Source organism: Rattus rattus, chromosome 17, assembly GCF_011064425.1.
Source record: "Rattus rattus isolate New Zealand chromosome 17, Rrattus_CSIRO_v1, whole genome shotgun sequence".
NCBI classification, from domain to species: Eukaryota; Metazoa; Chordata; class Mammalia; order Rodentia; family Muridae; genus Rattus; species Rattus rattus.
The window spans coordinates 23,074,226-23,090,580 of NC_046170.1; the positions used below are offsets into that span (position 1 = coordinate 23,074,226).

General features: G+C 36.5%; 1 protein-coding gene across 1 annotated transcript in view; it reads left to right on the top strand.

Annotated features, from left to right (window-relative positions):
• Iqcm (IQ motif containing M) overlaps positions 1–16,355 on the top strand; it is a 365,422-nt gene that overhangs the window by 125,309 nt on the left and 223,758 nt on the right. Inside the window, 1 exon segment of the mRNA XM_032888149.1 lies at positions 8,535–8,596. Coding sequence (XP_032744040.1) covers positions 8,535–8,596 — 62 coding nt within the window.

Sequence of the window (16,355 nt, forward strand, 5' to 3'; positions counted from 1 at the left end):
ATTTGGTTCTCCTGAGGGTTTTTTTTGTTTGTTTGTTTGGTTTAGTTTTTGTTTTTTTGTTTTTTTTTCAATATGAAGTTAAGAATTTTTCTTTCAAGATCTGTAAAGAATTGTGTTAAAATTTTGATGGGAATTGCATTGAATCTATCAATTGCTTGTGGTAAGATGGCCATTTTCACTATGTTAATCCTACCAATCTATCAGTGTAGTAATATTTAAATTTTCAACCCAGGGCTTATTCCCAGCCTTAGACCATGCATGGTCCTGGATGAAATACACAGTCTTTATATTTTAATATGCCTTGGGCAGCACAATAACTGGGCCTACCCCCTGTGTTGTTAGAATTTGCTTTCCTATCGATAAGCCTAAGTTATCACTTACTATTTACTATGTTCCATATGAGCTGCTTTTAGTTTTAATTGGAGAGTCCAAATGGCCATGTTTCTATGGCTCAGTACTCCTATGGTAGTTCTCCTCCCTCCTGAATATTCTTCTTCCATGGTGGCTTCTCTGTGCTTTTCCCTCCTCGAGGTCCTCTCTTCCCAAGCCTATGGAACTTCAATCCCACCTATGTCTCTTCTTCCCAGCTATTGACTGTCAATAACTTTACTCTCCAATCAGAATTAATTTAGGGTCCCAGGGGCTATATGCAGATTCCAGGTCTTGGGGGCCCCCATTTAGCCTTACAGTAGAAGGTAAAAGACAAAACCTCAATAATTTTTCCTTTAGTCCCATTAATTATAATTACAATTATGAAAATTATAAGGTATGACACAGTTATAACATCCAGTGTACCATATTTAACAATTTAGATATTCTATTTTTTATCCTAACTTAATGAGTTATAATTCTGTAACTCAATCATGTCTGATTTTAATTTGTATTAGCATCTGGAAAACAACTTTTTGAATCTAGAATACCTTCTGTATTGTGATATAACTTAAGTTCAATTGTGAGACTGTAACTAGTCCTCAATCCTGTCAGATATTTGAGAAGGAATTAAATAAACCTGAGTATGCAGGGAGCACAAAGACACAGCTTCCAAAACTTAAGTAATTGGCAGAGAGTGCCTTGACAGTCCTTAATATTCCTCTTAGTGTTTTGGCATCTATCTTCAGCTTTCTGGCCCAGAACATCTAATAGACCTTAAGTGAAGCAGGAATTATGAAGAACTAGTTAGTTACCTGTCTTGGGAGAGCTTACCTATCAAGTATCCTGCATTCATTTGACCTTTTAGTATTCTGTCTGCAGATATAATTAGGGCATTTCTTGCCCAGTGGCTAGCCTGGCACAATTGAAGCATCTCCACATGGAAGTATTGATGCCCATTATCTTCTTTGAAGTGGAATGGGGGAACTGTCAGCAGCATGCCTGTCTCATAATCTAAAGATCTTTTAATAATGAAATTATTTTAAGTATCATATTTTATGGATCTCAACACTTTTGAAGACCATCTATGTATTTATAGATGTTAAACATTAATTATTTTTAGCTATTTACTATAACCTTGAAAACACTTTATTGTAACTAGCTAAATTAAAATCTAATATGACTATGAGTTTACTATGTATTAACTTGCATTGCTTAATAATCATCCTAAATAGTTTTTAATAACAGCTATAAAAGGACTGAGTCTAAGCTTTATATTCTTAAATGAGTTGCATAGTCACAATGCATATCTAAGAGTAACAAAATTAATTTTAAATTTTATATGAATATACAAAGATTTATAGCAGTGAAAAACTTAAACCCGTATAAATATCTCAAATTCTGTACCAATGTAAGAAACTGTAGCTTCAATTCTACATCAAAATATAAAGGCTTCTACCAATATAAGATTATGGCTATCCAAATCATGAGATATTTTCATCTTCTGATATCTTCCTAAATTTCAGTTTTTAGTGACTTGAAGTTTTTGTCATATAGATCTTTTACTTGCTTGGTTAGAGTTACACCAAGCTATTTTATATAATTTGGGGTATTATGAAGGATATTATCTCCCTAACTTCTTCCTTAGCCCATTTATCATTTATATAAAGGAGGGCTACTAATTTCTTTGAGTTCTTTTGTATTCAGTCACTTTGTTGAAGGTGTTTATCAGATGTAGGAGTTCTCTGGGAGAATTTTTGGGGTTTCTTATGTATACTATCATATTATCTGTGAATAGAGATATTTTGAGTTCTTCCTTTCCAATTTGTATTCTTTTGATCTCCTTTAGTTGTTTTATTGCTCTAGCTAGAACTAACATCAAGTATTATATTGAAGAGGGAGAGAGAGAATAGACAGCCTTGATTTGTCCCTGATTTTAGTGGGATTGTCTTAAGTTTCTCTCTATTTAATTTGATGTTAGTTATTGGCATGCTGTATATTTTCTTTATATTTCTTGTATATTTCCTTTATTGTGCATTGCATGTGTCTTGTAACTCTGATCTCTTCAAGACTCTTAATATGAAAATGTGTTGGATGTTGTCAAAGACATTTCAGGGTTTACTAGATGATCATGTGGACTTGTTGTTATTGTTGTTGTTTGCTTATACGGTAGATGAAAATGATGAATTTTTGTATGTGAACTACTCCTACATTCCTGAGAAGAAGCCTACTTGATCACGGTTGATGATATCTTTGATGTGGTCCTGAATTCTTTTTGTGTTTATTGAGTATTTTCCCTTCAATGCTCATAAAGGAAATTGGTCTAAAATTCTCTTTCTTTGTTAGGTCTTTGTGTGCTTTAGGTATCAGGGTAACTGTGGCCTCATAGAATGCATATGGCAATGTTCCTTTTTTTCTATTTTTTAATAGTTTGAAGATTATTGATATTAGCTTTTCTTCGAAAGTCTGGTATAATTCTGCTCTAAAATCATCTGGCCCTTGGCCTTTTCTTTTTCCTTCTTTCTTTCTTTTTTCTTTTTCTTTTTTCATTTTTATTTTTTTGGTTTGTTTAAGGACCCTTAATTACTGCTTGTATTTCCAAAGGGGTTATAGTTTATAGGACTATTTAGTTTACCTGACCTTAATTTAACTTGGTAAGTGGTATCTGTCTAGAAAATCATCCGTTTCATTTAGATTTTCCAGTTTTGTGGAGAAAAACCTTTGAAGTGAGACCTAAGGATTCTTCTATTTTCCTGACTGCCTGTTGTTATGTCTCCCTTTTCATTTGTGAATCTGTTAATTTGGATACAGTCTCTCTGCCTTTTAGTTAGTTTGAATAAGGATTTGTTTATCTTGTTGATTTTTTTCAAAGAACCAGCTCTTGATTTTTTTATTGATTTTCTTTGTATTGTTATCTTTGTTTCTAATTGATTGACTTTAACACTGAGTTTAATTATTTCCTGAATCTATTGCTTTTGTATGTGTTTGGTTCTTTTTGTTCTAGATATTTCAGGTGTACTTAATTTCTTAGTACAAGGACTCTCCAATTTCTTTAGGATGGCTCTTAGTTCTGTGAACTTTCCACTTAGCACTACTTTCATTGTGTCTCATAAGTTTAGATATGTTGTGCCTTCAGTTTCATTGAATCCTAGAAAGTCTTTAATTTTTTTCTTATTTCTTTCTTGACCTATTATAATTGAGCAGAGGACAGAGAGTTATTCAGTTTCCATGAGTATGTAGGTTTTCTGTTGTTTTTGTTGTTTCTGAAATCCAGCTTTAATCCATGGTGATCTGGTAAGATGCAAGGGGTTATTTCAATCTTCTTGTATCTGCTTTGGCTTGCTTTGTGACAGAGTTTATGGCCAATTTTGGAGAAAGTTCTGTGAGGTGCTAAGAAGAAAGTATATTCTTTTTTGCTTTGATGAAATGTTCTATAAATATCTGTTAGTTCCATTTGAATCATAACATCTGTTAGTTTCATTATGTATATGTTTAGTTTTGGTCTTGATGACCTGTCAATTGGTGAGAGTGGATGTTGAAGTCCCCCACTATTATTGTCTGAGGTTTGACTGTGATTTAAGCTTTATTTAATATTTCTTTTATGAAAATGGGTGCCCTTGTCATTGGGGCATAGATGTTCAGAATTGAGGTATCCTCTTTGTGAATTTTTGCTTTGATGAATATGAAGTATCCTTCCACATTTAAAAAATTAGTTTTGGTTAAAACTCTATTTTATTAGATATTAGAATGATTACTCCAGCTCATTTCTTAGGCCTATTTACTTGGAAAAGTTTTTTCTTGTCCTTTACACTGAGATAATGTCTATCTTTGTTGCAGAGATATGTTTCTTGTACACATCAGAATTATGGCTTCTGTTTATGCATCCATCTTGTTAGCTTGTATCTTTTTATTGGAGAATTGTCTACTGATATTGAGAGATATTAATGTTGGTTATTTTTTGATGTTATTGGTAGAGTGTAAGTGTATGTGTGTTTCTTTTCTATTGGTTTTAATGATGTGGAAAGATTTATTTCTTGAGTTTTCTAGAATGTAGTTAGATTCATTAAGTTGGAGTCTTTTTTCTAGTATCATTTTTATGACTTGATTAGTGGAAAGATATTGTTTAGATTTGGTTCTGTCATGGAATATCTTGGTTTCTCCACCTATGATGATTGAATGTTTTGATGTATATAGTGGTCTGGGCTGACATCTTTCGTCTCTTATGGTCTGCAAGATCTCTGCTCAGGACCTTCTTGCTTTTAGAGTCTCTGTTGAGAAGTTTGGTGTAACTCTGATAGATCTGCCTTTTTATAATAGTTGAGGTTTTTTCTTGCAGCTTCTTTCTTTGTTCTGTAATTTGTTATTTGATTATTATGTAGATGGAGAATTTTCTTTTCTGTCACAATCTGTTTGGTATTCTGTAAGCTTCTTCTACTTTATAAGTGTCACTTTCTTTAGGTTATGGAAATTTTCTTCTATGATTTTGTTGAAGATATTTTCTGGACCTTTGAGCTGTAAATCTCCTTCAATTTCTGTTATTTTTAGGTTTGGTCTTTTCATAGTGCCCCAGATTTTTATGTCATGAACTGTTTGAATTTAACATTTTTTTCAGCAATGTATTGATTTATTCTATGCCTGAGATTCTCTTTTCCACCTCTTGTATTCTGTTGATGGTGCTTATATCTGCAGTTCCTGTTTTCTTTCTGATGTTTTCCATCTCCAGGATTGCCTCAGCTTGTCTTTTCTTTATTGCTACTATTTCTAGTTTCAGGTCATGGACAATTTTATTCATTTTGTTCACCAGTTTAATTGTATTTTCCTTTGTTTCCTTAAGGGATTTATCAATTTCCTCTTTAAAGGCCCCTATTATCTTTATAAGATCGAATTTAAGATCTTCTTGTGGTTCAGATTCATTAGGATATTCAGGGCTTGCTGTAGCAGGATGCTGATTGTGTTCTCATGCTGTCCTATAGGCATCTAGATTTCCCTGGTGTTGGCTAGATGATCTTGATGGTAGTAGGACTTTTTTTGGAAGGGAGGCAGCCACAGACCTGACTATGGAGGTCTGGGCACTGGACTCTGCTGGCTGTGCCTCTGGCAGACCCCACTAGCAAGGGATTTGTGGGGCAGTGTTCCAAGCTGGTAGTTCTTGGAGACCCTTGCTGGCCTCTATGTGGAGGCAAGGAGCTCTTAGAGTTCTGCAAGGCTCCTCAGGACCAAAGAGCAAGCCCAGTGCTAGAGGTCAGTGGATTGTGTACAACTCACCTCTGCCAGTTCTGACACACACAGACCCACCTGGGAAAGGATTGGTGGGTTACGGTTCCAAGCTGGTGAGGCTTGGGTCCCCAGAGGCCTCCACGGGGGAGCAGTACGCTCTTGGCCAAGGCTCCACAGGACGGAAGAGGGAGCCCAGTGCCAAACAATGGAGGTCAGGAGACTGTGGGCAACTCTATGCTGCTAGCTCTGAGAAAGGATCTTCTGTTTCATTGACTTCTTTTCTTTTTATGCCAGTCCTGTTTAGTTCTATCCTGTGTCTCTGGGCTATACTTAACCTCTGATTTCTGTTCTTTTAGGCAGTGTCAAGCATGGGCTCCCTCTCATGGCATGGTCCTGAAATTTGGCTAGTTATTGGTTAGCTGTTCCTACAAATTTTGTGCCACCTTTACACCAGTACATTTTGCAGGCAGTATAGATTATAGGTCAAAGATTTCGTGGTTGGGTTTATGTCCCAGTCCCACTACTATGAGCCTTGCCTGGTTACAAAAGATAGACAGTTTGAGCTCCATAGCCTCCATTAGTAGAGTCTTTGGATAACTCTTATAGATTGCAGTGATCTTTATCAATGCTCCCTATCTCTTCCCTGGCCTTATCCCTCCTGCTCCCATCCCCACCTGGCCCTAACTTCACCTGAAAAATTTATTTCATTCATCCTTCTCAGGGAGATCTGTTCATCACCCCTTGAACACTTTATGTTCCTTAGCAACTCTAGGTCTGTGGATTGTAGCATGATTATTCTTTACTTAACAGCAGTATCCAAAATATACAGAACTCAAAAAACTCGATGTCAAAAAACAAACAAACAAACAAACAAACAAACAAAGATCCAATTAAAAATGGGTACACTACATTTAAACAGAAAACTTGAAACAGGAATTTCAAATTGCTATAAAACACTTAAAGAAACGTTCAATACCCTTAGATATCAGGGAATTACAAATCAAAACTACTTTGAGATTCTGTCTTGCACCTCTCAGAATGGCTAGGATCACAAACATGTGACAGCTAGGCTTGTGAGGTGTGCAGCGAGAGGAACATTCCTCCGCTGCCGGTGGGAGTGCAAATTTGTACAGCCACTATAGAAGTTAATATGAAGGTTCCTCAGAAAGTTAGGAGCCCATCTATCTGAAAGCCTAGCTATACTACTTTTGCGTGTACACCAGAAAGATGCTTCATCTTTCCTCAAGCACACTTACTCAACTATGTTCATAGTGGCTTTATTCATAATAGCCAGAAACTAGAAACAACCTAGATGTCCCTCAACTGAAAAATGGATAAAGAAAATGTGGTACATTTACACAATGGAATATTACTCAGCTGTTAAAAACAATGACATCCTGAAATTTGCAGGCAAATGAATGGAAGTAGAAAAGATCATCCTGAGTGAAGTAACCCAGACCCAGAAAGACAAACATGACACCTTTTCATTTGAAAGGTCTTGCTTTCTAATGCGATTGTAGGAAAAAGAATCTTAGTAAATATCACAAGAGAGTGTGAATATATACAACTAAGACTGTATTTAAAGAAATATAAAATGAAGCTTAGCTTTGTAGGTGAGAGCTATAATTTTAAATAAGCAATAAACGTATCTTCAAACCTTTGCAACATCTTTACATTTAATCTTTATGTTGCCTTTTATATTTTCTGAGTATTTATATAAGGTATGTTTTGGCTTCAGTTATCACTTGAAGCTTACATGTGAATAGAAAAGACAAATTTTCTACACAGTATGTACATGCGATATTACACCACAAAGCCTTTTATTAACAATGACCTTCCATGCTCCATTTTTCACTCAGTTATCAAGATTACTTCAAGTTTCTCACACCTATTTTTTCAAAAGTAATGATCATGGGCAATTATGAAGTGGATGAAATGTATTCACTTCACCTTTGCCTCACACTGATCAGAGACAATGACTGGTTATTCAAAGCTACTATGGGTGATCTTCCCATCTAGTCTTATCATTGGTTAGTATTGAAGGAATGCATAAGGAAACTCAGTGTCAAACACTGTTGTATAATACCTGAGTGTCTCTGCACCCTACACCAGCCTTGCTTTGAATGACATATGGAAGATATTTTTCACTGAATGTAAACTGGTTTCTCTTACTGAACTGTTTTCTTGTGTGATGTTATATGAGTCTTCTAGGGTTGTGGTAACAAAGAACAACAAAGTGTATGGCTTAAGAAACAGAGTTAATTATCTCATAATTCTGGAAGCTGAAAGGCTAAGCTTAGGCTGCCAGCAGGAGTATTTCTCTCCTCTTATTTGGAACTTTTTTGCCATTTTCCCTTTGTCATCACAGAGTCTTATTCTGGTGCCTGTTCCTTTTCTCACAAGGCCATTAGTCCTGTTGGGTTAGGACCTCACCCTTGAACTTCACACAGTTTTTGAAGCCCCCGAGAAAAATATATACATAGGAAATTGAGGCTTTAAGAATTTGAGGGTAATGTAGTTTCATCCATAATTCTTTGACAGCTAGGAATTTGATATCTAAATCTGATAGACATACAAAATAATATCAGGAAATATTTCATATCATCCTTCTACTTATATTTCCTCATTAACCTGATTCAAAGTTATTTTCATTTTTTATAGATGACATTTGTTTTGTAAAATGCTACATCAGATCTTTTGTAAAATTTTAAAGATTTATGTGCAGAGCCAAATAAATAAATTGTTATCTGTAATACATTTAAAAACACTTGCTTGCCCAAATTGTTAATAGAAATTACATATCTGGGTGCAAAAAGACACTGAAGAAGATTCAACAATTATACTACTGTGAGCATACATAGATGTTCATATGAATATGTGGGTTTATGATATATATTAGAATAAAAGTTTACAGGTAGTCAAGTTATTTTTTTCTTAACTCTTTCCAGAGACCCTTGAAGAAGAAAGAGCTACAACCTATCAAGAAAAAACTGAAGCCTCTAGACAAAAGGTTGGTCTTTTATACCAGAGAAGAAAGATACTAATCAGTGTGCTTATTTCTCATGCTGACAATATACCTGATGGCTTTCATGCTGAAATATAAGGAAGCATAAGTTGTTGAGCACTCAATTAATTGTGTTATATGTATGCAAGTATGTGAATCTTTGTGTATGCATGCTGAAGTCAGAGTAAGACATTGAGCATCTTTATCTATTGCTGGTCACTTTATTACTTTGAGACAAGGTTTCACATTGAACCAGAACCTCAGCTAGACTGGCTGGCCAGTGAGCTCTCCAGATCCACCTATCTTTTTGCCATGTTGCTGGTGTGTGACTTTTTACATGGGTGCTAGGGATTTGAAATCAGGTCTTCTTGCTTACAGAGCAAATTCTATGAAAAGGTCAGTTTCCAGATGTGTGCTTTTTCATAAATTTGGAATGTATTCATTTATTAATGTTATTGGAGAATCTGAAGCTATAGAGTGATTGGAAACTAATTATGGAGTTCTCCAAAGGAGAAGAGTTCAGAGGGGGAGTTCTAGGTCTGAATGTAAACTCTTCTTCAATGACTAACTGGCCTCCGACCTATGCACGTGCAAATCAAACCACAGAGTCAATCCTAAAGGAAAAACTTGAACAATTAATTTTTAGTTGGATTAATTGGCTACATTAAAAGGAGAGGATTTGAGCTGAAGAGATTGCTGAGTGGTAATGATCCTGTGCTACTTGGGAGATGTTGGTTCAGACCCTAACACACACATTAGGTGGATCACGACTGCCTGTAACTCCAGGGCATATAATATTCTTTCTGGCCTCTGTGGGTGACAGCATGCATGACCCCTTCTCCTATACACATATTTAAAAATAAAAATAAATCTTTAAAGAATTATTTTAGACATTGGAATATATGTATCATAAAGAAAATTTAATGCACCAGATAAAGACAGGGCCTCTCCAACATCGAAAATGAAGCTTTATTCTTCTGTTAAAATAATGAAGAAAATTCTAGACATAGGACATTTAAAGACAAACCACCAATTAATTATACCAATGTAGATGTAAACAAGCCTACATTCAACACTTTATTTTTAAAAACAACGAAACATAAAACAGAAACAAAAGCAAAAGAAAACCCCAAGCAAGCCCAAGAGACCCCCCAAACCAAAAAACTAAACCAAAAAAACTAGCACAAATTATAAAAATCAAACAAAAAATTAAAATTTAAGATAATGAAACAATTAACAAATCCAAAAGTTCTTTGAAAAGATGAATGAAATTTATAAACTTCTACTACATTTGATTTTCAAAAGAATGACAGAAGATGCAAAATGATAACATCAAAAATGAAAGCAAGTGTTATCATATTCCCTGTGATATAAGGAGGAAAGTAGGCAGTATGCAAGATATTTCATGACAAATGCATTCAGGCAAAAGACAAGAATTAAATTTTGTAAGAAAAAATATGACAAAATTGATACAAGAAGAAATAAAAATTAAGCAACCCATGTCTGTTAATTGGATGCTATTCCAACTTCCCATAAACTTGTTTTAAAAATAATAAATGTTAACTGTCACAAGTGAGTCATTTGTAAAGTCTGTGATAGTGTTTTTCTCACAAATATTTTTCTGCTGGATAGTTTGATTGGAAAATCCTTTTTCCTTATAGCTGTTTCTAAATTAAAATTATTCTAGCCCTATTATTAGTAAAAATTTCACATTCTCAGATATTATCATTTGTTGCAGCTGCTTTCATAGATCTAGCCAGCTAATCTGAATTCTAAAGATTTCCTCATATAAGCCACCACCTGCGAGAGCAATGGCTCTCAACCTGTGGGGTGTGTCCCCCACAGGGGCTGCATATTAGATAACTTGCACATCGGTTATATCCAATATTTATTTAACATACATTTAATAGATGATAATTCATGAAGTCAAAATTAATAAGATCCGAACAAAAGTCTTTATTTCTTTAAATAGGTTATGTCTGTGTGTTTATGTACATGTGCATACCGATGCCTGCAGAAGCTAGAGTTGGTCATCAGATCCCATGAAGCTGTAGTTACAGGTTGTATCATGGATATTGGGCACAAAACATCAGTCTTCTGAAGACCAATAATTGTTATTAACTTCTTAGTCATCTATTTCCATCCGTTTAATTAAAAAACCTTTTATACAATATATTTTGATTATATTTTCTCCTCCATCAACTTCAATTAGATCCTCCCCCGCCCCCTTTCTCCACCCAATTTATATTCTTTCTCTTTAACAAAAACTCCCACAGAAGTGAAAATCAAAGCAAACAATCAAAACTCTAGTAATATAAAAAGTGCCCAAGCAAAACAAAATAAAAAGCATATATATCTGAAAACTGGAGTGTATTTGTATTATCTAACTACTTTTGGGTTTAGGGTCTGCCCTCTAGTGTGGGTTATAAACCTAGTGACACTTTTTTTTTGGAGAAAATTGATTTTTCCTTTTGCTAGTGGATATCAAGGGTAGATAGCTTCTTGGTTAGGCTTCACGTTGATTTTCCCAACTCAGTGCTGGGACCCAAGCAGGACCCCATGTATACCCCATGCTTGGATCCTTCTTGTTTGGAACTGAGCAGCTCTAGTGCATGCTAACACAATCTGTCTGAATGTATATGTCCTGCTGTGTTTGGAAGATCATCATCAATCTCCTACAGCTCCCTCCTCTTCCGCAGAATCCCCCAAACTTGGGGGGGGTATTGGATGAAGACATCTTTAAATTATAACCTTTGAAAGCTTTTAAGCTCTGTGTATGTTTAAGAGGACTGTTAGAAGCTGATAAGACTAAGACATGCTTGAGAAAGCTCTGACTATTTTTAAGGCGAAAGAAGGAACATTTTGAAGAAGACCAGTCAGTTTTAGTTTAGTCAGAGTTGCCTAACTAATATTTTTGGACTTTCACCGAAATAAGCAATGTTGAATTTCTAAACCAGAAAGAATAGTTCTCAAGGAGGTGATTTTTTATTTCTAATTTTTAGAAGATAAAGTGTGTGCATGAATTTCATATATGTGCATTCACAGATCTCAAATTTCTTAAATACATGTAAAACTTTATATTTCGTATTGACACTGAAGTGAAGTCTCCTTTCTAAGAATAGTGTTTGACATCTTGTAATTTCTCTAGGGTTAATGTATTTTTTCACTATTCTTATACTTAAAAAGCATTGAACACCAAGCTCTCTGGCTCTGTGTCTAATGTCAGAGGGCTTAGATGGAGTTGGTTCTCCAGCTTTGCTGCCCATAACATGCATTTATTTTGGGCTTGCTTGACTCCATGCCTGCTGTTCTCCTTGGCAGATATCTCATGGTCCTGCCATTTTTAATATCTTATGTTCTGTAGCACAACTCAGACTTCACTTCACAACTCCACTCAATGGCCTCTCAGGGCCTCTTGGCCTCTCAACAGTTTTCACCTAGGGACTGCCCTGCAGCACAGTACTAAGAAGCAGTGCCTCTCTGAAACCATGGGAAAGGCCACAGGATCCCTTATCTTTCTAAACTCTGAAGCTAGTGCCAAATGGTGATTACTGCCAGGATGACTGTGAGCTTGGCATGGCCTTGGCCCTTGAACTATATTGCCATTAACTTTTGCTTGCAGTTGTCTTCCAGGAGCAGAAAAATGTCTTGTGTTCTCTTTCACAAGTTGGAAGCTTATTGGGGTAGGATCTTGACCTGAGAACACAAATTTTTCCAAGGCAGATCTGTCCTCTCCTTCTGACACTTATCTTAACAGTAGTTGCTTCTTTTTGAGCATAAACCTTGACTGGAACATTAATCTTGTGGTGTTCTTTGTTCCCCTCTGTCCATTTTGTATTTCTTCCTGTACCATTGTAGGTTGATTTCAATTGTAGCTTCAGGCATATTCTTTGGGCAGAGAGCATTGTCAATATATGAATGGTGGCTCTCTACCCCAGATACCAGTAGTGTTCTTCTCTGAAACCTGTTGAGCAAAGCCCACACAGTCATCATTGTCCTCAGTGCTGTCTTCCAGGCTCCTACAAAATTGTTCTTCTAGTACAACCGCTAAAGCCTTCCACAGTCCTCTAAGAAATAGCACGGTCAGCAAACATTTCTTGGCATCTGCAATAGTGACTGGGTTTGGTGTCTGTGTATGGGATGGATTCCCAGGTGGGGCAGTCTCTGGATGGACTTTCCTTCAGCCCTTGCTCCACACTTTGTCTCTGTATTTCTTTTAGACAGGAACAATTCTGGGTTAAAAATTTGGAGATGGGTGGGTGGTCCCATACTCCAACCAGGGGCCTTCTCCCTCCCCTTTGTGGAGTATTTCAGCTTAGAATTGCTTGTTGACATGAGTCTGATATAGCTGTCTTCCAGAGTCTGAGAAATACAGATGTAGATGCTCACAGCCAACCACTGGACTGAGCATGGGGTCCCCAATGGAAGAGTTAGTTAAAGGGCTGAGGGAGCTGAAGGGGTTTGCAACCCCACAGGAAGAACGACAATATCAACCAACCAGATACCCCAGAGCTCCCAGGGACTAACCCATCAAACAAAAAGTACACATGGAGGGGACCCATGATTCCACCTGCGTATGTAGCAGAGGATGGGCCTTATCTGGTATCAATGGGAGGGGAGACTCTTGGTCTTGTAAAGGCTCCTTGCCCCAGTGTAGGGAAATGCTAGTGTGGCGAGGTGGGAGTGGGTGGGTGTGTAGGGGAGCACCCTCATACAAGCAGGGGGAGGGGAATGGGATGAGGGGTTTGAGGAGGTGAAACAGAGAAATGGGATAACCTTTGAAATGTAAATAAATAAAATATCCAGTTAAAAAATAAAATAAACAAATGGTAACTGTAAAAAGGAGAGAAAGGAAAAAAATGTTCTTATCAGACAAATACAGGAAAGACTAACAGTAAAACAATCTTAACACCTACAGTGGTGATATAGAAGTCATCTCCTCTTTTCAATCTGTTTCCTTTTTTTCCTTTATAGGTCTCTCTCTTGGTTTTAATTGTAACTACAAAAATATACCATGTAAGAAATTTTTAAAAAATTAGAAGAAGGAGTAGATGGTCAGACCTATCACAGAAATAGTCCATTCTCTTGTACCAAATTCTGCATTATTTTTCTATTACTGTAACAATATACCATGGCTAAGGCACCTTATGGAAGGAAGGGTTTATTTGGGCTTATGGTTCCAGAGGGATAAAAACTCATCACCATCCTGGTGGGGAAGCAGGACTGGAGCAGCAAGCTGGGGACTCCCATCTTAAACTTCAAGCATGAAACCAGAGCTGGCACCAGGATGGTGAGGGCCAGCTTTGAAAGTTGCAGTTATGAGAAGCTATAAGCATGGTGTCAGTGTGTGGTACAGCAAGTTTTCAACCTCCTGGCAGCTGAGGAGCTAAAAATAGAAGAGGAAGTAGAGAAAAGAAGGCAAGGGGGTCACTGAAATCTCTTCAAGAACACACCTCAAAAAACTAGAAGTGACTCCAAGGATTAGCACTTGAGTGGAAACTCACTTGACTCAAAGGCCGTTCTGATTTTCAAACAGTTTTCCATAATAAACTGGGTGCCCCTGTTTCCTGGACTACACAGTCCTCCTTTTCCCCCTCCACATTCTCTTCCTTGTCTCTGTATGTATGAATTGCACAAAATAATGGTCTTCATTGTGACATTGTTACTTCATGACATAACATCTTACCAATTTTCTCTTGTCATCCCTCAGTCTATCTCAAATAATTACATATGTAAAACAGTCTAATTTTTTTTTTCTGATAGGAAGGTAGTTCACACTGTCTTTAAAAAAGACATCTGGAAGTTATAAAGCTTCTAATAGTGTGGACATGTGCTTGCTGGCTCTGTTCCATGAAGGTTCCTGTACCTCAAGTACTGATTTCAGAATTTGTTTTCCTTATATTTTAAACCCTAGCAATTGTCTCTGCTGAATTTCAATGTCTCTTTTTACAGCCCCTGCACTCCCCACTCCCCTCCCCATTCTTCTCCCCACCCCCACCCGTGCCACAAGACCAGAAAAGCAACTTAATTCATCCCTACTATCACACAAAATCTGCTTATTTCTAAGAAAATCAGACAAAATAAAAATAACAATCCCACAGAAGAAACACCGCTTAAATAACAAAACTAAAAGAATGAACAATGCTTTGGATTGCTCCATGGCTTATTAAGATTGTCCCTGGAGAAACCATGCATGACTCCACAGAACTGGAGCTGGAGACACTTAGTCCCCCAAAGAAAGGGGAAGCACTACATAAAAGACAAAATGATGTCCACTGCCGTCAACAACAACTCAGAACAGGTGGTGCTTTAGAAACAGTTCTGTGTTTCTAACATCCTTTCCTGAGCTATAACACTAGACTGAGGTGTGGTCTTATGCAACAGATCTGCTCATTAAGCTTTAAGAGCCAACCTCTAGGGAAAGTAGCCCAGTAAAAAAAAAGAAAATGAAACTAGATTATTTTTCACATAGCTTATTCTTCCTGTATTCTTTTCTTCTCTTTTCTCCATCTGTGTCATCTATCCGTTTACCTGTTATACGAAGGAGAACAATTTCCTTCAGTGTATCTGGGAAGAGAAACAAGATATATCTGGAGATAATAAAGATAGTTGTAATTATGTAACTACGACAGTAGGAGAAAAGTACTTGTGATCAGTGATAGTTAGTAAAATGAATGACTCACCCCTGGGCAAGCCTATGTGGTAATCTTGATTGCATTAGTAGAGAATGAGAGTTAAACACCAGCATACATCCATATGACTGGTTATGAGTTGACCAGTAGTGTTAAGCTTGTGTTGCCTTAATTCTACACCATGATGAACTGAACCTTCAACTCTGAGTTAAAATAAACTCTCCCTTAAAGAGTTTGCTCACAGTATTTTACCTCAGCATCAAGAAAGGGTAAATAGACCATACTGAGCATCTTTATAGGCTAAATGATAATGTTGCATGAGTGCATATGCATATAGATGTACACATATATGCACACATGAATACAAAACTTCAGAAGTAATGCTATTGCATTTTGATGTAACCCTGGTCATACTTCCCTCAGACAGTTATATTTCAGGGGCTCTGTAACCCTCTCTGACACACTGTTTAGAATAACATATTCCACCACACCCATCATCCCTCAAGTCCATGTTATTTTAGTGCAATCATTCCCCATTAGACATCTGTCATTATCTTAGGTCTCATAATTTCTATCCTATGTTATTCAATAAAAGCCCAAAGAGGACAGAGCAGCAGTTCCTGTCTTCTGGTGTTCTGTATTCACCAGTGTATTCTCTGTACTAAACCTGCAACTTGCACATTATGCCCTAAGTAAATATTTACAGGAACAATCAAATACATGCTCAATACCAGAATCAAATTTAGATCTTATCTCCACTTCAGTAATGTAATTTAACAGATGACCCAATACCACAGCAAGTATGGTCTCCTGGCAATTCTAATCTTTTCACCTCTTCTTCTGAGATGCCCCCTGAGCTGTAGGCATAGTGTTTTATTATACATGTCTAAATGAGTCGGCCACCCCATTGTCAGTAATTCTTTGACCATTGTGGGTATCTGTAATTGTTTCTAAATGCTTCTTTGATGGGAGTTGAGAACTATACTTATCTATAAGAATTAGGTACTTCACATATTTAACCCCATAACACATTTAAACCAGAGAACAATTTTATGAAGACAATACTATAAACCATTCCCATATTCATATAAGAAAACAGAAACTAATTAATTAATTACCTCAAAATCATACAT